The sequence below is a fragment of the Schistocerca cancellata genome, chromosome 3 (genome assembly GCF_023864275.1).
Source record: "Schistocerca cancellata isolate TAMUIC-IGC-003103 chromosome 3, iqSchCanc2.1, whole genome shotgun sequence".
NCBI lineage: Eukaryota > Metazoa > Arthropoda > Insecta > Orthoptera > Acrididae > Schistocerca > Schistocerca cancellata.
In genome coordinates this window covers 271527552-271549740 of record NC_064628.1, presented here as the reverse complement: position 1 = coordinate 271549740, position 22189 = coordinate 271527552, and the positions used below count along the sequence as shown (strand labels likewise).

At 41.3% G+C, this 22189-nt stretch overlaps 1 protein-coding gene across 5 annotated transcripts in view; it reads left to right on the top strand.

The window, feature by feature from the left end:
* The window catches only part of LOC126174928 (transmembrane GTPase Marf), a 236127-nt gene that overhangs the window by 201541 nt on the left and 12397 nt on the right, over positions 1–22189 (top strand). For all 5 annotated transcript variants that reach the window (XM_049921378.1, XM_049921377.1, XM_049921381.1 and 2 more), the window contains 3 exons: positions 3755–3978; positions 18715–18873; positions 20283–20479. In XM_049921378.1, coding sequence (XP_049777335.1) covers positions 3755–3978; positions 18715–18873; positions 20283–20479 — 580 coding nt within the window. The remainder of the gene's footprint in view (positions 1–3754; positions 3979–18714; positions 18874–20282; positions 20480–22189) is intronic.

Here is a 22189-nt window from a genome sequence, read left to right as displayed (position 1 = left end):
TGGTGCAGTCACATTGGCCCAGCCACTTCATGTTCTCTTACATGAAGATGTTCCTGCCACCTGCGAGTGGCTTTTATCCTTTAAGGTCAAAATTACACTCGGCACTTTGCTTGGTTACCTTCCAAGCAGGCCAACATCTTTTTTAGGCCACTGATGCCACCCAGTATGGGTTTGGGGCTGTTCTTGTGCACAAATATACAGAATGTTCCAAATGCCCTATTGTGTATGCTTCCAAAACTGTGAATCAGGCACAACAGTGCTATTCACAGATACACTTCTGGAAATTGAAATAAGAACACCGTGAATTCATTGTCCCACGAAGGGGAAACTTTATTGACACATTCCTGGGTCAGATACATCACATGATCACACTGACAGAACCACAGGCACATAGACACAGGCAACAGAGCATGCACAATGTCGGCACTAGTACAGTGTATATCCACCTTTCGCAGCAATGCAGGCTGCTATTCTCCCATGGAGACGATCGTAGAGATGCTGGATGTAGTCCTGTGGAACGGCTTGCCATGCCATTTCCACCTGGCGCCTCAGTTGGACCAGCGTTCGTGCTGGATGTGCAGACCGCGTGAGACGACGCTTCATCCAGTCCCAAACATGCTCAATGGGGGACAGATCCGGAGATCTTGCTGGCTAGGGTAGTTGACTTACACCTTCTAGAGCACGTTGGGTGGCACGGGATACATGCGGACGTGCATTGTCCTGTTGGAACAGCAAGTTCCCTTGCCGGTCTAGGAATGGTAGAACGATGGGTTCAATGACGGTTTGGATGTACCGTGCACTATTCAGTGTCCCCTCGACGATCACCAGTGGTGTACGGCCAGTGTAGGAGATTGCTCCCCACACCATGATGCCGGGTGTTGGCCCTGTGTGCCTCGGTCGTATGCAGTCCTGATTGTGGCGCTCACCTGCACGGCGCCAAACACGCATACGACCATCATTGGCACCAAGGCAGAAGCGACTCTCGTCGCTGAAGACGACACGTCTCCATTCGTCCCTCCATTCACGCCTGTCGTGACACCACTGGAGGCGGGCTGCGCGATGTTGGGGCGTGAGCGGAAGACGGCCTAACGGTGTGCGGGACCGTAGCCCAGCTTCATGGAGACGGTTGCGAATGGTCCTCGCCGATACCCCAGGAGCAACAGTGTCCCTAATTTGCTGGGAAGTGGCGGTGCGGTCCCCTACGGCACTGCGTAGGATCCTACGGTCTTGGCATGCGTCCGTGCGTCGCTGAGGTCCGGTCCCAGGTCGATGGGCACATGCACCTTCCGCCGACCACTGGCGACAACATCGATGTATTGTGGAGACCTCACGCCCCACGTGTTGAGCAATTCGGTGGTACGTCCTCCCGCATGCCCACTATACGCCCTCGCTCAAAGTCCGTCAACTAAACATACGGTTCACGTCCACGCTGTCGCGGCATGCTACCAGTGTTAAAGACTGCGATGGAGCTCTGTATGCCACGGCAAACTGGCTGACACTGACGGCGGCGGTGCACAAATGCTGCGCAGCTAGCGCCATTCGACGGCCAACACCGCGGTTCCTGGTGTGTCTGCTGTGCCGTGCGTGTGTTCATTGCTTGTACAGCCCTCTCGCAGTGTCCGGAGCAAGTATGGTGGGTCTGACACACCGGTGTCAATGTGTTCTTTTTTCCATTTCCAGGAGTGTAGAAAAAAAATCTCTTTCTATTGTGTATGCCCTCAAAAAAATTTTACGTTTTCCTGTATGGTTGTAAGTTTCATTTGATTACTGATCATTAACCTCTGTTTTGTCTTTTCAGTTCTTCAGCATCTTTACCAGACAGAAAGGCTTATTGTCTGCAACGCTGGGCTCTGTTTTTGTCACACTATAACTAAGAGATTCATTTCTGACCCACAGCAAAACACACTACTGCTAATCTTCTGTCACGATTGCCAATCAGCCCTGATCCAGCATTTGATCAGGCTGAACTGTTGTGTTTACATTTAGACGTCAAAGTCCAAAAAACCGCAGATGATTGTCCCATTACCAGTTCTTGGATTTCAGTGGCTGTCATGGCCGATCCTGTCTTATGTCAAGGTTGTTCAAGTTGTCCACCACAGCTTGCTGGATAAATCACTGAGCGTCAGATCCTTTGCGTAATTATTATGCTCTCCCCTGCCTCCTGTCTGTTCTTGATGGTGTGCTACTGTTTTGGCCAGATGATAATGAGATCATGCATGTTGTGACAGCCTGCCCGCAACATGCCACCCGTTAGGTGGCACCATGGGCCTCTCTTTCCCCTAGGCCTCTGAGCATATTCACCATGATTTTGCAGGTCTGTTCCTTTAACTCTTTTTGGCTTCAAGTATTTGATGCTTTCTCAAAAATTTCTTATCTGGTTCATTGCCCACCCACATCCATGGCTGCAGTGGTCATGTGCCTCTTAAAGATTTTTTTCTTTAGAAGGATTGCTGTATATGCTTGTGATGGACCACACTCCACAGTTTTTGTGTTGAGATTTTGAAGATTTTTGTACAAAGAATTGCAATCAGCATATTATGGCTCCTACCATTCATCCCCAGGCCAATGGTGAGGCAGAGTGACTGGTCCATACATTTAAAACTCGGGTGAAAAAATATATCACTCAGTCTTCTCCCAAGAAAGCCCTTGATAGATTCAGGAGTTCGTATAGTTTGACTCTAGTTGGCAACCATAGTCTGGTGGAGTGTCTTCACGGCTGCTGGCCTTCTACACTGCTCCATCTGCTCTGGCCCATACCCGATGACCAGCCGCCACCTGCCAGAAGGTTTGACCAGCACTCTTGAAGTGGATACCAGTGGTCATCCATCATTGTTGAGGCCGCCGCTGTGATGGCTTGGTGTAACGACACTATGACCACCTCCCCCCATGCTTGAGTGAACATGCACTGCAGAGCCCTCTGGCCTGCAGCCGCCTTCCATCTGCACTGGACCCCGAAGCGTGATACATACCCCCTCCATCTTCTGTGTTGTGTTCGTTCTGGGTGTTGCCACCACCGGGTGGAGTAGTCAGTGCTGTGCTGTCTCCATCTCCACAGCCCCTGTTGCCACTGCTGCCAACGTCGCTGTCGTTGCTGTCTTCTCTGTCGCCTCCATCACTGTGTGCCTGCCTGGATATGGACATAGATGCTGTGCCTCCACTACAAGTGCTCCCTTATGGTCTCCTGGGAGAGTGGGCGCCAAGCCCGACCACACCCTTAGGCATTTCAGACTGTATTCTCTTGTGACAGCATCTTCTGATGAAGATATGAACATCTCCAGAGTGAAAACTTTTCCCCAGGGGAAAGGAGTATTGTAACTCAATAGAGTGAGTGCACGTAATCAAACAGTACGCACCGCCATTGACAGCCTAAAGAAGTAGCCCCGCATAGGCACAAATGGCACAGCAAGTGCTGTGCCATGTGCAAAACCACCTTATACAAGCTGGTGCACCAGTCCCTTAACCATATTAATGTTTATGTGACTATTGTATGCTTAGCGGCTAGACTGTGCTTTAATGTATTCTATGGTTAAGTGTGATTTGCTGATTCCTACCTTATTTCTTGTCTTGGTGTATCCCTTCTTGTGGAATTGGAATAAAAATTGATTGCTGAGAATTCTGATATTGTGTTGTACAATGTTACAGAGTATTATTCATTGCATTTTCATGAAGCCAATAGTTCCTGTAGTTAGATGTTCAAAATCTGTTATTTAATAATGTGTTACAAATTGTAAATTGCTTTTTCTTGTTTTAACAGAAAGAATGTCATCGCTCCTTCCTCCAGAGAAAAAACAAGTATCATTAAGTGTCCTACCCCGTAGGGAACCTTTTGAGATACTGTATCGGCTCAATTGTGATAACCTGTGTGCAGATTTTCATGAAGATCTGGAATTTCGGTTTTCATGGGGCATTACAGCATTGATAAATAGATTCACTGGCAAACAAGGACATCGAATTGCATTACACAATTATGCTCACATGGTATGTTATTCTGCCTAAAATACATGGATGAAACTTGTTTGCACTTGTTCAGTGACATGTTGTTTTGCATTCATAACTTAAGCAGTACCTGAACTATGACAATATCACAAGCTATGTTTGGTAGGAGTGCAGAGTGCATCTCAAGTATTGAGATCATGTGCTCACTTGCTGATAGTAAAACATTATGTTTGCTGTGCTCTTGACTTTTTTTTAAATACTCATTATGTTGGCAATGTTGTGATTTGTTTTGCAGCCGGCCAGAGTGGCCGTGCGGTTCTAGGCGCTACAATCTGGAACCGACTGACCGCTACGGTCACAGGTTTGAATCTTGCCTTGGGCATGGATGTGTGTGATGTACTTAGGTTAGTTAGGTTTAATTAGTTCTAAGTTCTAGGCGACTGATGACCTCAGAAGTTAAGTCGCATAGTGCTCAGAGCCATTTGAACCATTTTTGTTTTGCATGTTTGTCTACTATAAAACAGATTTTGGAAATTGTTTCTATGCAGTTGCCGGACAGCTGGTTAATTTGAAAGTGGTGCAAGCCAAGGGCTAAAAATTCTGTGTAATCCCTTTATATATACAGTGACAATCTCAATCATCAATTGCCATTTGACATGCACTGCTGGATAAAGGCTTCCGCTGGACTTTCCCATTATAATGCTCTTTTTCTATATGCATGTAAGCTGGTTCTGCATGTACCCAACCTCCATTAAGTCATCATCTCATTCCTTTCCTTATCTCTTCAGTCCACATGCCATCCAATCAGATGAGTGTATATCCTGCCCAACTCTGTTTAAGTTCATTACCTTAATAGCTACATCTTCCATCTAGTTCATATCCTGACCCATTTATTTGTTTTCGTGTGTCTCTAAAGTGATTCTGATAATGCATCTCTCCATTGCTCACTGTGCAACAATCAGTTTTTGAATGATTTTCACTTTGAGAGATTATGTCTTACTACCATAAGTAAATACATAGTGGTAATACATGTTCATAGTAATTTTTCAGGTCGTCCTGCAGCATATAATTTGTTTTGAAAACTGCATTCTTTTTTTGTTCATCCATTTATTATCTTCAGCTGATTTGAAAACAAAGACTTGTCAACTACATTGTTAATTGGTACTGTTTTCTATTTGATGTATTGAGATTACATACAACTTGAGTCTTTTTCGTAATTGAAGTTCAGATTGACTATCAAACGTACTACATCAAGTTCTTCCAGTCATTGTAAAGGTATGAGGGGCATCAATAAAGTAAGTTTCCCTGGGGCTGTGAACTGCTATTTGCTGGAAGTGTTGAACTGTTATTCAAGATATTTACCACTTGAATTCAGAAATTTGTTGTACTGTGGGACCAACTTTTATGTCCTGGTGTCATAGGAGTGTGCCACCTGGGATTGGAACCATTTTGCAACAACCATATCTACTTCTTGGTGAGCTTGAAAATACTGACTCTGATTAGACGAGAATTTCTTGAGGCTCCAGACCAAATGTAAATAATTGGGAGTGAGGTCCAGCCTGTAGAGTGGATGATCAAACACCTCCCAGCCAAAAATTAGTAGGAGCGTTGTTGTTGATAAAGCGCTGTGTGGCCGAGCATTGTCATTTAACAAGACAATACAGACACTAAGAATCCTTCACAACTTGTTCTGAATGGCTCATCACAAGTGCCACATCGTTTCACAATAACACTCGGAATTCACTGTCTCACCCCTGGTCAGGAATTTAATGAGGAAAAAAAGCAGCTGTCAAAAAGTAGCTCCCACAACATCATAGTCGGCTTGTGTTTTATCTTGCAGGTAGAGCCACAGTGGCAGTAACACATTAACTGCTGTCTGGATTCTGAATTATTGTATTATGCAACCCATGTCTTGTCAATTGATGGTATGGCCAAGAATGTTGTCACCATTGTCATTTTACCCATCGTCATCATTTTACCATGGCAGAAAAGTCGAAACTGCTCCCATACACTTTGCTTTGTGTTCTGGACTCAGTTTCTTCGACACCCACGTGGCTCACAGTTTCTGCAATGGCAGGTGCTCCATGACAATTTTGTGTGACAAGGAGCGGCACATCTGTGGGAACTGAGTGTTCGCAGACAAGCTCACCTGTAGTAATGGATGGCCTTCCACTATACTCCTCGTGATGAACATTTTGGCAGCCTGCTGCAAAGTCTCTACACCAGCAATGTACCATCTGCTTGCTTATGACAATAGGCCCATAGACGTGGCTCAGTTAATGATGAATTTCAAGTGGTGCCATATTCTTTGCATTCGAAAACTGACTGCGCTTCATTTACAGTGGGAAGTAGAAAAAGAGCCTCCATTTTCAGTCTCTGCTGTGAGACCTTGGGAAGTTTTGTTAGTGCATGTTCCATGCCGTGCCATTATTCTGTCACAGACACATGGTCACTTTGTGCAACGTATGGTTTGCTATCGCTAGGACAAGTGGGAAACTTACATTAAGGACGTGCCTCATACAGTATCATCCACAAATCAAAGGTGCTCGAGATACATTCCATTAATATCTATTACTTCATCAATTTCCCACTTTAAGAACACGATAACTTTGTTTAGGATGACTGAGCATAGTTTTTATGATATGGTATCTACTTGCCAGGTTCATCTTCCAGATGTGAACTTCTCAGTATCTTGTTAAAGTCTTAATGCATCCTGTAGCACTGACATGTGTATTCTATTGTATAATAAGATTGGCTGAATCAGTACATCATTACTGATAGGCAATTTATGCAGATTTTATTGAAAAATATTCAGAAACTTTCTCAAAATCATTTACTCCTGAACGATGTCATTTCTGCATTCCGTACTTTTGTTAACAAGTTACAAAAGTTTCGTTGTGCTTTATTCATATTTAAAGCCAGCCCATTTCTTCACTTTATTAAAACCCGGTGTTCCTGTGATTGGCGATAATTTTAGTGAATATCTTGTACAATACTGAGAAGTGTATAATTTTTTGTCTTGATTGTCTCCTGTCTTGCAAATACAGTTTTACCGTTGTTCCAGTATTGCATATGTCCTCCTCTGGATACATTATGTAAATACTTGTGTTTACCATTGAAAGGTTAGAGCTTTGGTGACTGTTGATGCAATATATATTCGTTTTTATTAATCAGTCCCAGTCACATGTTCTTTACACTGGCAGTATCTGTTTCAATAGTTTAGGCACAATCAGATGGACTACAGTAATAATAATAATAATAATAATAATAATAATAACATTGTCACTTTAGTGGGATCACAATAATTGAAATAAGACAAATAACTTTTCAGATATAAAATTGGAAAACATTGGTAGTGCTGCAAGAACTCTGTTACCTTACTCCACCACAATTGTTCTATGAGAAGTCCAAAAATGTAGTTTCACATGATAAGCACATGAGCAGCCAAAACGCTGCTAGTCTTGGTCTGTTTCTGTGAAGATTGGTGAGCTCAGTATAGCTAGTCTCCCACATTCAAGCTACGTGTATATTTTGTTCACTATTGGTATATTCATTTTGTAAGTTATTGTTGAATAATGTTTGTTAGTTAACTTTTTGCTTAGATAAAAAAACCACAATTCTGATAATTAAAATAGATCTGAAGGTTAGTAAAACTAGTAGTTGCAGTTTTTAATATGGTTGTACCTTACATAATTAATCATGACCACCACAAAAGAGTTACATGCCTAGACAAAACACACTCGGTATCATTTGTGGGCTCTACAGGAAATACCCACAAAAGCACAAATAATTCAAACATTAAATTAAACACAAGAGCAGAGTAACTTAAAGATAGACAAGGTCAAATGGCAGGCTGAAACCCACAATTCTACAGATCTAATATTAAAAATGTGAATGGACAGAATATAAATTCTTTCTACATAACAGTATTGCCTCATGTGATGGCTTGTACCAGGAACACCATCACAGCAATAGCTTACTTTCTGTTTCCAGGTAACTGGTTCTTAATCATGATGTGTATAATCCAAAATACATGAAAAAATTACATATATCATCATCATTTAAGACTGATTATGCCTTTCAGCGTATATGAATGTAATGTAATATTACAAGTAACATTAGGGCAGTGTAACTATTATATATATAGATAATAGAGCAAATTTCCAGAAAGCAACATTATTCAAATAAATCTCAAAACAGTTTACAATTTGTTTTATGATGAAATTCATATTGTTCGTTAAGAATGGAACTTGCTAACTTTTTTTGCAGTGCACATTTCTACTAACAAATTCATTAAATTTCTCTTTTTTGAACAGGTGAAGAATATTCAGATTGTACTCAAAGGCAGATATATGAAGTGACTAAAGGTTTTGAAGTGTACACCAAAATTAGGCTGAGCCAGTCTTCTGTCCTTTGTATGAGATTTTTACCCTGATTTCAAAACTCCTTATTAAGTTTTTACAACTATTTTATGGATGTTAAAGTTCTTAAATTTGTGATTATGTTGTCTTTATATATTGTGATATTTTTTATTAGTCTGTAATATGTGCAAGAAACTACTTATACATCAGAATTTGAAAAATTCTCAGAATCAGATGGAGGGGGACTCCTACGTAGCTGGTTCCTGGGGGTGTGTGGAGGAACTTGTTTGCAGACTAGGTCCAGGGTATAGTGCCTGTCTGTGAAGGCCCTGGTGAGATCTTCAGCGTAGTGAGCAAGAGTGTTCTTGCCACTACACATACACTGTCCCCAGGTGGTCAGGTTGTGTGGGAGGCGTATTTTTGTGTGGAACGGATGTTGTCCTTTGAATTGCATGTACTGCTGGTGGTTGCTCCTCCCCTTCTCTGCTCCCAATTTTGCACCTCCCCCCTCCCCAGTTTACTGGCCCCCAACTTCCTAAGTTGCACCTGGCAGTTGCATCGTGCTGCCATCCAATCCCTGTCTGCTCCACCTGACAGCACTCCCCCCCACCCCTCCCTGCCATTACTCCTCCTTACCTGCCCCATTCCAAATTGCTGCTTTTGTGCAGTGTGAAAGTTGCATTCCAGTCAGAGCTGCCAGAAATAGTGGTCGTGTGTGTGAGGTGTGCTTTCTTGTGTGAATGAGTGTGTTTTCTTTTCTACAGAAGGCTTTGGCTGAGAGCTAAATGTTTAACAGTCTGTTTGTTGTGTCTGTCTGCAACTTGACATATCATCTTCATGGTGAGTTCAATCTATTGTTTGCCTAATATTGTTGATGTTCCAACCTGGTCTTCCCTCTATTTATTTATTTATTTATTTTTGTACTCCAATAATCTATTAAACAAATCATGGTTTTCTCCTCATCAGATCCTTCTAGTGTATGGCTTGTACCATTTCTGCTTTCGTATGCTAAGTTTCTCACTGAAGAAATGTACTGTAATTTATGTCCCTTTTTGCATTAAAACCCCATGGTACTGTCTTCTAGTAACACTTATTGTGATTTAAAAGTGTTATTAGTATTCATAGAGGTGTTCTACTTCAGCATCAAAATGTGAAAAAGTTAATACATAGGCTTGGGGAACGATGGATTATCTTTGCTTTATTGCTTGTTTGTGTTTCATAGGTCAGTTTGAAAATTAAGGAATAATGTTTATCGCAAACTTGATTTGTGTAACAAGGAAGTAACTAACAATGGTACTGCCTCATGTGATAGTTACCTGATACCTGTGCAACTAATTGCAATTTTCAGATAATTCTGCCATTATCTGGAACCCATATTACCGTATTTACTCGAATCCAAGCCGCACTCGAATCTAAGCCGCACCTGAAAAATGAGACCTGAAATCAAGGAAAAAAATTTTCCCGAATCTAAGCCGCACCTGAAATTTGAGACTCGAAATTCAAGGGGAGAGAAAAGTTTTATGCCGCACCTCCAAATAGTGTCCGCCGCTCGTGGTCTCGCGGTAGCGTTCTCGCTTCCCGAGCACGGGGTCCCGGGTTCGATTCCCGGCGGGGTCAGGGATTTTCACCTGCCTCGAGATGACTCAGTGTATGTGTTGTCCTCATCATTTCATCATCATCCAAGAAAGTGGCGAAATTGGACTGAGCAAAAGGTTGGGAAATTGTACGGGCGCTGATAACCACGCAGTTGAGCGCCCCACAAACCAAACATCATCACACACACCTCCAAATCGAAACAAAGTTGGTCCATTGTAATATGAGACACAATTTAGGTCGAATGAATGACGATACAGCTACAGTAGTTTGGTTTGAGTCGTAAGCTTAGCAGTTAAGCTTTACCAGGTAGCCATTGCTATGCGTCAGGCGCTCCGTCCTCATTTATACAGGTACCCTTCCTTTTTCACGCGCTTCGTCTGGTTTGAATTGATTGCTTATTTATCTTTGATCTGATAAGTGCCGTTCTCTTTGTTATAGGTGTTTACGTCACTCTAAGCTGAAAATGCATTACTGTACTGTGTCCTGCATTGTTTATTGCATTCTGATAATGAGTGTTTACGGCCTATCGCCGCTCGCGGCATGGTTTGCTTTTGTGTGCGCGCTACCGCCGCAAGAGAGAGAGAGAGAGAGAGAGAGAGAGAGAGAGAGAGAGAGAGAGAGAGAGAGAAGAATCGTCACATTAGCGAAACAATAGCAAGAGACTATTTGTTGTTAGTTACACTGCTGCTTTCTTTGATAATGATCAACAAGAACCAAATAATAGACTGCGTATGACAGATGATGTTCTGAACGAGAGTTTAGCGAAAATTTTTCTCCGTTTGAAAATCTTTGCAGACGCCTCTTTAGTACATTACATTCTGCACAGAAATTAGTCATCTTAGATTTAAAAATCTAGTCAAGTGCCGTGCTTCATTTCTGACTGTATCACTATTAGGCATAAGAATAATACGAATATAAACATGACATGGTATGTATATTCTTCCGCGTTTGCTGTTGTCTCACACTAGTTTCGTAGTTTATTAGGCAGACAAGATTTAAATGACATAGCAGCAAACACGAAAGAATACATGGCAAAATGTTTATATTCGTATTAATCTTATGGTGAAGAGAATACTGCATGTGATTCACAATTCATAAAAGTTCCTATTAGCAACCATCTCTTCTCACAGGTAGGAAAAAATTCAGAACGTAGAGTTGGCCATATTGACAAACATCCCAGTCTTGCCAGTCGGATTTTCGTAGCCCATTGAAATGCTGTTACATTCGAAGAAGAACAATACGGAATTTGTATTTACTTCGTTGGATAATGTATGAAAATGCAGTGGTCGAAACTCGGAGCGGAGAAAAAAGCTCGTCTTCCACCTTTTTTTAATTTATTTACTGACGCAGAGGTTTTGGCGCCAGTATTTATCTTTGTGCTTGCAAAGCATGCCTGTGTAGCGCTACATATATTAGACGGCAGAAGTTAGTTGTGGCGGCACCTACCAACATTTTTCAGAACTTCCGCTTACTTTGCACTCGATTCTAAGCCGCAGGCGGTTTTTTGGATTACAAAAACCGGAAAAAAAGTGTGGCTTAGATTCGAGTAAATACGGTATTAGAGTCTCCATACTGATAATGTTCTTGGTCTTAGATGTTTCGTGAATGAAAGTAATGAAGCCAATTGAGATACATAATAGAAAGTTGTGGTCCATGTAAATTAAAGCAAAGCAGTATGAAGTACTCACATATAACCAATAACATAGCTTTTGAATTTTGGAAAATTCCTAATTTTGATCATTGAATCAATAAGAAACCATAAGATGTTTTGCAGCTAGATAAGAGTACTCCACTCTCTATTCTAGAAAAGGATGGGTAATCCACAACAAAATTACTCTTGTTACTTGCATAGTGGTCATGGAGATTGCAAATAATTGTAAACTGACTTTTAGTCTGTCCTTGAATAATTTTAAGGAGGTATTGGAATGTGTGAGTAAGAATTACAAGATCCTTAAGGACCTCACTGTATTTGGTTATCAGTTCAAAGTAATGTTCATGTTGCTGATTTTTACAAAACTAACACTTCATTGATTGTAGCTGCACTGATCCAGAAAAGTAATTCACAAGATAACACAGAGTGAAATATCAAACAGTGGAAAATCCAGGATGGAATGTAACAATATTATGAAAAGCAAAGTTGACACTCACCATATAGTGGAGATGCTGAGTCGCAGATAGGCACAACAAAAAGATAGATAGATATTTAGCAATCACAGGCCCTGCAGACCTCACTCTGCTTCCACAAACTGCCTCCATTCCTTCCTGTTTTGTTCCCGGTTCTTCCAGGTGTCTTCAATTCACATGGCTCCTAGGTCCTTCGCCAGATCGTCCATCCAGCGCTGCCTTGGTCGTCCAATGGGACGTTTGGTGCTTGGTTTCCCCACTAGTGCCATCTTCGCCTGTCTTCCATCTGGCATACAAGCTACATGGCCCACCCATTGTATTCTTTTGCTCTTCATCTTCTGTAGGATAGTTGGTTGTTGCATTAGGAGGTAGATTTCCTCGTTTTTCCTTCTCCGCAATTATCCATTATCTAAAACTGGTCCCCATATCTTCCTAATTACTCTTCTTTCAAATATTAATAGTTTCTCCCTTTCTCGCTTAGTTATGCTCCACATTTCTGAACCGTACATTACTGTTGGGCATATCACTGTTTTGTAAATTTTCATCTTAGTGTTCACTGAGATCGATTTAGAGCCAAGCGTCTCTGAAGGAATGCATGCATTTCATTCCCACTGCTATTCTTTCCTTGATGTCTATTTTTATGTTGTTGTCCATGGTAAACCAAGATCCGAAGTATTTGAACTGGGGTACTCTCTTGAACTTCTTGCCATCTATCTCATGAAATTCTTCCTGTTCTTGTCTTATTCCTAATTGCATGAACTCTTCTTTGTCTCGATTCACTTTGAGCTCTACCTTCTGTGCATAATTGTCCATTTTCTGGTACATTTCTTTCAACTCGTGCTTTGATTCACTTAGTAGTAATATGTCATCTGCATATGCAAGACAATTGAAGTTAGCATCCATCTCTACTCCAGCCCACTCCTGTTGCCTACACTCTTTTGTTACTTTCTCTAAGATGACATTGAACAGAACAGTTGAGAAAGCATCCTGTTGCCTGATGCCTGTCTCAATCTCGAATGTTTCTGATGTGGCTCCTCAGAAATGTACTGCTGCCTTTGACCCTTCCATACAAGCTTGCACTATTCTCACTAGCTTCTCAGGGATTCTGAAGTCACGCATTGCGTTGTATAGGCTATTCCTGTTGATGCTGTCATATGCATGGTGAAAATCGACGAACAGGCTGTAGATATCTTTATCATAATCCCAGTGTTTTTCAAACAGTGTCTTAGTGTGAAAATGTGATCTATTGTTGGTCGGTTTGGTTGAAAGCAAGCTCGGTGCTCCTGTATGTTGTTCTCTGTGAATGGTTGCAATTTTCTGAGGATAATGATGGCCAGCACCTTGTATGTTACATTCAACAAACTGATTCCTCTGTAGTTACTGCATTCCATTTTGCTTCCCTTCTTGTATATTGGGCATATTACAGCCAATTTCATTCTTTTGGCAGTGTCTCCTTCTCCTGTATCAACTGGATCAGTTTATATATCTCTAGCAAGGGAACCTCCCCATCGCACCCCCCTCAGATTAAGTTATAAGTTGGCACAGTGGATAGGCCTTGAAAAACTGAACACAGATCAATCGAGAAAACAGGAAGAAGTTGTGTGGAACTATGAAAAAAATAAGCAAAAGATGCAAACTGAGTAGTCCAGGAGCAAGATAGGCAACACCAAGGACAGCGTCAGCCCAGGAGCGCCGTGGTCTCGTGGTTAGCGTGAGCAGCTGTGGAACAAGAGATCCTTTGTTCAAGTTTTCCCTGGAGTGAAATTTTTTGTTTTCAGACAATTATCAAAGTTTAGGCACTCACACATAGTCAACTTCGCTCTCCAAAATTCCAGGACATATTCAGATTTGCTTGGACATATGCAGGATTTGACGGTCTACCCATGGAAAAATTTGAAAACATTAAAAACATATGTTTTGACAGAGCACAGGGAAAACTGTGCGACTGTGAAACTGTTGCATTCATTTGTTGCAGTTTATGTGACAAACTCTTATGTTTTAATCACTTTTTTGGGAGTGATTATCACATCCACAAGAAAACCTAAATCAGGCAAGGTAGAAGAATCTTTTTACCCATTCACCAAGTGTGCAAGTTAGGTGGGTCGACAACATATTCCTGTCATGTGACGCACATGGTCACCACCAGCGTTGTATAGAATATATCAGACGTGTTTTCCTGTGGAAGAATCGGTTGACCTATGACCTTGCGATGTTTTCGGTTCCCATTGGAGGGGCACGTCCTTTCGTCTACTAATCGCACTGTTTTGCGGTGCGGTCGCAAAACACACACACTAAACTTATTACAGTGAACAGAGACGTCAATGAACGAACAGACAGATCATAACTTTGCGAAAATAAAAAAAAATAAACTTTTCACTCGAGGGGAGACTTGAACCAAGGACCTCTCACTCTGCAGCTGCTCATGCTAACCACGGGACCACGGCAGTCCTGAACTCACGTTCTCCTTGATATTGCATATCTTGCACATGGACTACTCAGTTTGCATCTTTTGCTTATTTTTTCATAGCTCCACACAACTTCTTCCTGTTTTCACGATTGGTCTGTGTTCAGTTTTTCAAGGCCTATCCACTGTGCCAACTTATAACTAAATCTGAGGGGGGTGCGATGGGGAGGTTCCCTTGTAAGTGTAAGTTCTCACCTCCCTCCTTGATTAATTCTGATGTTATTCTGTCCTCCCGTGGGCTTTGTTGTTTCTGAGTCCTTTGATTGCAATCTTCACATCTTCTTCACATCTTCTTCACTAACTTCCCGTTCTTCTTCTTCTTTTGTTTCCTCTGTAGTGTTTGTAGGTAATATCTCATCTTGGTGTGGGCGATTCAACAGTTCTGAGAAGTATTCTTTTCATCTTTCTACAGTTCTTTCCTTGATATTTATCAAGTTGCCATTCTTATCTCTAATGAAAAAATTTGGGCTCTGAAATCCACATTTCCGATTTTTTATGTATTGGAAGAATTGCCTTGAGTTCTTGTTTTGGCGCTCTGCCTCAACTTGTTCTTGTTAGATATATTCTCTTCTCTGCTCTTAGGATTTGCTTTGTCTCCCTTCTGATGTCGATAAAATGTGCCCTTTTCTGCTCATTCTCCCTGTCAGCTAGCCACTTCTCCCTCATCTTCCTTCTCTTTTCAGTAGCCTTCTGGCATGCCTCGTTGAACCATTTCCTCTTCTTCATTACCTTCTTTCTTCCCAGTGTATCCTCCGCTGCACTTAGTACCGTGGACTTTATTTGTTTCCATCTTTCCTCCACATTCTCTCTTGGTCTCAGGGTCTCTAGGACCTCGAAACGGTTTTTGATTTCTATAGCATATTGTTCTTTAATGGCACTTTCTCGTAGTTTCTCAACTTTCAAAGCAGGTTATAGTGTCCCCTCCTTCTTATGCATGTAGGCGAACATGAGTTTAAGCCTGCACACAATGAGGAAATGTTCTGACGCACAGTCGGCTCCTCTATACGACTTTACATCCATGACTCTATGGCTATAGTGCTGGTCCACCAAGATGTGATCTATCTCTTTGGTGGTTCTTCCATCTGGTGAACATCATGTCCCTTATGTATTCTCTTGTGTTCGAAGTAAGTTGAACTTGCTCTCAGGTCCTTTGAGATAGCTAAGTTGATCATCCTCTGACCATTCTCATTTGTCTCATCATGCAAACTCTGCCTTCCTATGGTTGGTATGTAGAATTCTTCTTTTCTTGTTTTTCCATTAAACTCTCCCAGCACTACCGTGATATTTCTAGTTGGTGTGCTCTCAGTTGTTTGTTCTAGTTGGTCATAAAACTCTTCCTTTTCCTCATCTGTTTTATCCTCAGTTGAGGCATGAACATTGATGAATGTGATGTCTGACACTTGGATTCCAAGTACTATGTAGGATATTCTCTTGTTAACAGCTTTGAATTCCATCACCAAATTTGCTGCTTTGTTGTGTATTACAAAACCAGTGCCGAATTTGTGTTTATCTACACATCCGCCATAGAATAGTGTGTATCCATTCTCTTTGTGAGTTCCTTTTCCTAGCCATCTTGTCTCTTGTACTGCCACCAGGTCCAGTTTATATCGGTTAATTTCTCAGACCATAGTATGGATGGTTCCTGGTCTATACAGGTTCTAAACATTCCAGGATCCAAAATTGAAATTAAATCGTATGCCATTTGTCCTTTGCAGTTTTTGTATTCCATTGTATCCATCCAAGTCTGAGGCAAGTTTGTATTTCATAACAAAGAGTTTTTTTACAGGATTGGGCTGTTAGCCCAATGCCCAACCCTCCTCCTTTATCTGGGCTTGAGACCGGCAGTGGCTGTTGCAAGGCAACTGACCCCAGGCAGAGTCACAAATAAAGCTTTTGGCCATTAAGGCCTTCATCGACAACAGACAAAACACACACACACACACACACACACACACACACACACACACACACACACACCTGCAGCCTCAAGCAACTGAAACCACACTGCAAGCAGCAGCACCAGTGCATGATGGGAGTGGCAAATGGGTGAGGGTAAGGAGGAGGCTGGGGTGGGAGGGGGAGGGATAGTATAGTATGGTGGGGTGGTGGACATTGAAGTATGCAGGTTAGACGGAGGGCAGGGGTGAGGTTGGGGGGGGGGGGGGGCAGGGGAGAATGAAAAGGAGCGAAGTAAAAAGTCTGCGTGTGATGGTGGAATGACGGCTGTTTAGTGCTGGAATGGGGACAGGGAAGGGGCTGGATGGGTGAGGACAAGGACTAACAAAGGTTTAGGCCAGGAGCGTTATGGGAACATAGGATGTATTGCAGGCAAAGTTCCCTCCTGCGGAGTACAGGAAATCTGGTGTTGGTGGGAAGGATCTATATGGCACAGGCTATGAAGCAGGCGTTGAAATGAAGGATGTCATGTTTTGCAGCATGTTCAGCAACAGTGTGCTCTACTTATTCTTGGCCACAGCTTGTCGGTGGCCATTCATGTGGACTGACAGCTTGTTGGTTGTTATGCCCACACAGAATGTAGCACAGTCATTTCAGCTTAGCTTGTAGATCACATGACTGGTTTCACAGGTAGCCCTGCCTTTGATGGGATAGGTAATGTTTGTGATCTGACTGGAGTACGTGGTGGTGGTAGGATGTATGGGTCAGGTTTTGCATCTAGGTCTATTACAGGGTTATGAGTCATGAAGTAAGGGGTTGGAAGTGGGGGTTGTGTAGGGATGGACAAGGATATTGTGTAGGTTCAGTGGATGTCGGAATACCACTTTGTGGGGGGTGGAAAGGGTAGTGAGCAGGACATTTCTCATTTCAGGGTACAGTGAGAGGTAATTGAAACCCTGGCGGAGAATGTAATTCAGTTGCTCCAGTCCTGGGTAGTGCTGAGCTATGAGGGGAATGCTCCTCTGTGGCCAGACTTCAGGAGGTGGTGGGAGACTAGAAATATAAGGTACGTGAAATTCATTTTTGTAGAAGGTTGGGAGGATAAATACGATCTGTGAAGGCTTCAGTGAGATCTTTGGTATATTTTGAGAGGGACCATTCGTCACTGCAGATGCGATGACCACTGGACTTCTTGGTAGGGAATGGCTAGCAGCTGTCAAAGTGGAGGTATTGGTAGTGGTTAATAGGTTTGATATGGACAGAGGTACTGATGTAACCATCTTTGAGGCGGAGGTAACCATCTTGGAAGGTGGCTTGTTGGGTTGAGTAGGATCAGGTGAAGCAAATGGGGGAGAAGTTGTTGAGGTTCTGGAGAAATGTGGATAGTGTGTCCTCACCATCAATCCAGATCGCAAAGATGTCATCAGTGAATCTGAACTGGGCAAGGGGTTTAGGATTCTTAGGTTTTCAGGAAGGATTCCTCTAGTTGGCCCATGAATGGGTTGGCATAAAATAGTGCCATGTGCGTGCCCATGGCCATACCCCGGATTTGTTTGTAGGTAATACCTTCAGAGGAGAAGTAAATGTGGGTGAGGATATAGTTGGTCATGGTGACTAGGTAGGAGATTGTTGGTTTGGAATCCGTCGGGCATTGGGAAAGGTAGTGTTCAATAGTGGTAAGGCCCTGGGCATTAGGAATGTTAGTGTAAAGGGAGGTGGCATCAATAATGACGAACAGAGCACCGTATGGTAAAGGGACAGGAACTGTGGAGAAAGTGGTTGGTATCTTTTATATAGGAGGGTAGGTTCCGGGTAATAGGTTGAAGGTGTTGGTCTACGAGAGCAGAGATTCTCTCTGTGGGGGCACAGTAACAGGCCACAATGGGGCATCGTGGATGGTTTGGTTTATGGACTTCAGGAAGCATGTAGAAGATAGGAGTTCAGGGAGTGGTAGGAGTGAGTAGAGAAGTGGACTCCGGGGAGAGGTTGTGGGATGGGCCTAAGGATTTTAGTAGCGACTAGAGATCCTACTGTATTTCTGAAATGGTGTCACAGTGGCAGGTTTGTAGGTGGAAGTATGTGACAGCTGGCAGAGTCCTTCTGCCAGGTAATCCTTGCAGTTGGAAAAAAAAAAACAGTGATGGACCTTGAAATATTTTGTTCATGATAAGCTGGAAATTCAAGTATCGGTGGTTTTCTTTCTTTCATTGTTTCCTGTTCTGTACTACTTCATGTTTTTGGTAAGAAAGCCATGTCCTTCATATATCTCAGTACGAATACTAGTTTACCTTGTGGTCCTTTTATTTATTATCATTATTATTATTATTATTCTTTCAGGTACCGCGTGACATTCTTTCTCCATCAGAGACCTTGGATGTTGCACAGATAAAATTTCCTACTAACCAACCAAGCGATGATTGGTCTATACCATCTAGGTTACTGATGGCATCCATTGGTTCACAAGGCACAATGGGTGGGCTTCTGGTTGCTGGGTTTGTAAGTAATACACAAATAATTATTTTATTTTTATAATCTAGGTAGGCTTGGCATGTGCCTCACAGAATTTGTAACAGAATTTAACGTGCGCATTGAAAGTTTTCTCACACCTGCATAATTATATATCAGTGGAAAAATATAAAATAAATATAATAAATGTAATATATTTAATAATACAATATAATAAATATAAAATAAATAAAAATATAAAAATATTTGCACATTTGAAGATATTACGTATTACTATCTTATAAGATATACTACTGTATTCATTTGTTTTCTATTGCTTTTGTGGCTTTCTAGCATATATTTGGTTCATTTTGTCAAACAGAATTAGTGTAACTTCCTGAAAAGTTAAAAGTGTGTGCCGGACCGAGACTCGGACTCGGGACCTTTACCTTCTGCGGGCAAGTGATCTACCAACTGAGCCAACCAAGCACGACTCACAGCTCGTCCTCACAACTTCAGTTCTGCCAGTACCTCGTCTCCTACCTTCCAAACTTCACAGAAGCTCTTCTGCGATCCTTGCAATTGCCCATGAAAGGCAAAGGTCCCGAGTTCAAATTGCGGTATGGCACACAGTTTTAATCTGTGAGAAAGTTCCATATTGGTGCTAACTCTGCTGCAGAGTGAATATTTGATTCTAGGATTAGTGGAGCCAAAAGTCAGCTATTAACAGGTGACGAATTAACTGAACTAAGAAGAATACATTTTTGATACTGTATAAAAAAAGGTACATACAAGAGAGGTTGGTATATAAGTTGAAAAAACGTAGAGCTGCATGAAATTCACTTCAGTGACGTGAGTGAAAGGAGTGGAGTTAGTCTGAAGCAGTTAAGGAAAACTGAATGTACTAGTGTAACCTTAATGTATGTTAAAAATAGATAAAATGATAGAAACTTTTAAAGGGACTAACTCTTTGCAAGATCAACATGATCAGAGAGGGAAAAATGTGAGTGGAGATAAATGCATTGTAGCTGGGCATAATTAGGATGTAGAATGTCTCCAGAATGTAAATTATGAGTAGTCCAGTTTCAGTAGCTTGGTATGAATGACAAAAAATGTCATTTTTTAGTGTCAAACATTTTATTTCGGCTTATTAATAACCAGTCTTCAATAGTTTAAATTATTAAAACTGCTGAAAAATTCAAGAGTTAAATTGTGGCAAAGAAGCTTCCTATGTTGTCAGTATATCATTATTGTTTCCACATTATATCCTGTGTGCGACATTTACTCAAATTTTAATACCCTGAAAGATATTTCATTTTATCATCATCAGCAACACCATCAGGCATAACATACAGAAGCAAATAAGGAATAGTAGAGAATGTAAAAATTGCAGTTTTAATTTTTTATTGTTCTTTTTTCTTGCCACTCGGTTAATAATCTTACATTTGGTGTCTGTGCAGTTACTGAAGACTGTAGGCTGGCGACTTATACTGGTGACGGGAGCAGTGTATGGTTGCCTGTACTTATATGAAAGATTGACGTGGACCAACAAAGCAAAAGAGCGTGCATTCAAAAGGCAGTATGTTGCACATGCTACAAAGAAACTCCGGCTTATTGTTGATTTGACTTCTGCCAACTGCAGTCACCAAGTACAACAGTGAGTATAAATGCAGTACTCATAAATAAAACAACTACATTTTTCAAAAGTTTTCTTTTTGTGGTAGTTTGCACAGCTGTCACATTTCATTATTTCCAAAGATTAGTTTTAAAATATACGAAAATGAATAGGTGTATTTCTGTTGTATAATGTATTGAGGTATTTGTGTCAGAGGTGTTTATAAAATATATAGAGCAGTTCACCAATAACATTTGACGGAAGAATTCCATAGGTGAAAATGTGAGGTGGGAAGAGCTAACATTTAACCATAACAAAGCCAGCATCATTTTCATTTTCTTCCCTACCTAACCCAACTCTCACCACTGGTCTTTTATTTACATATTTATTTGCGATAGAGACTATGTTGTTCTTCTGTATAGCATTCTGTGATAGTTAAGTATTTTCTCTCTGGAATAGATAGCTTTTTGATTTCCTCATTAAGAAATCACAGAAACGTTGCAGAAGTAAATTGCATACTTGAAGTTCAGCTATATTGTTCTTATCAGATTATGCCCTTTCCACCACCATGTTCACACGGAAAGGCATTTTGACATCACATAAGATTAATTGTGGTGAAAGTGAAATTAAAGTACATACATAAATTGCATGTACTGTTAATGTTAACACTTTGAGTCAGTAGCTTTAGATACCAGCATAAGCTGGCATTGGTGGGAACAACAGGTCTATCACATTACTTTAGTGAATATAAAGTGGTTAAACTTAAAGAATGTATGAAAAGTGCTTCAGTCTTAGATTGGACATGTCCGGAAGAACAGACACCATGCAGAATCTGCAGCTGTGAAACATTATATGCAAATTGAAGGGGATCACTGCTGTCAGCTCCAGTGGGACATTATACAGAATCAGTGGCGATGAGCGAAAATGTGTACCAGTCTGGGATTCAAACCCTGGATCTCTTGCTTACTAGACAGCTGCTGATTCTGCATGGTGTCTGTTCTTCTGGACCTGTCCGAAAGAACAGACACCACACATTCATGTATAACTGATATGCCTAGCTGTGGAATGGATCCACGTTCTTCAATGTGAATGCACAAATACATCTGACCTCCTTTGGGAATCTCAAAGTAGCAAACATTGAGAAAAATTGACAGGGATTGCAGATAGGTGGCACTTGGTGGGAATGTGGATTGTCTGTGAGGTGTGCCAGGATACTCCATGCAGTTGCAATAATGCTGTGTCCTAGAGTTCTGGAAGAAGGAAAGATCACTCAGAGCTGTGGATAAGAGAAGATAAAATATGGGAAATGAATCTTAAGTAACATTTGACTAACAGCCAATATTTAAATTGAGGGGAATAATAATAATAATAATAATAATAATAATAATAACAACATTTGTATTATCTAGACAAAAAATAGGAATAGATAATACAAATGTTAAAGAAGAACTAAAAGAAAAATATAGACAAAGACTAACAAAAATACTGAAAACAGAATTGACAGCAAGAAACAAGACAAAAGCTATAAATACTTATGCTATACCAGTATTGACCTACTCATTTGGAGTAGTGAAATGGAGTGACACAGACCTAGAAGCACTCAATACACTTACACAATCACAATGCCACAAATATAGAATACATCACATACATTCAGCAACAGAAAGATTCACATTAAGCAGAAAGGAAGGTGGAAGGGGATTTATAGATATAAAAAACCTACATTATGGACAGGTAGACAATTTAAGAAAA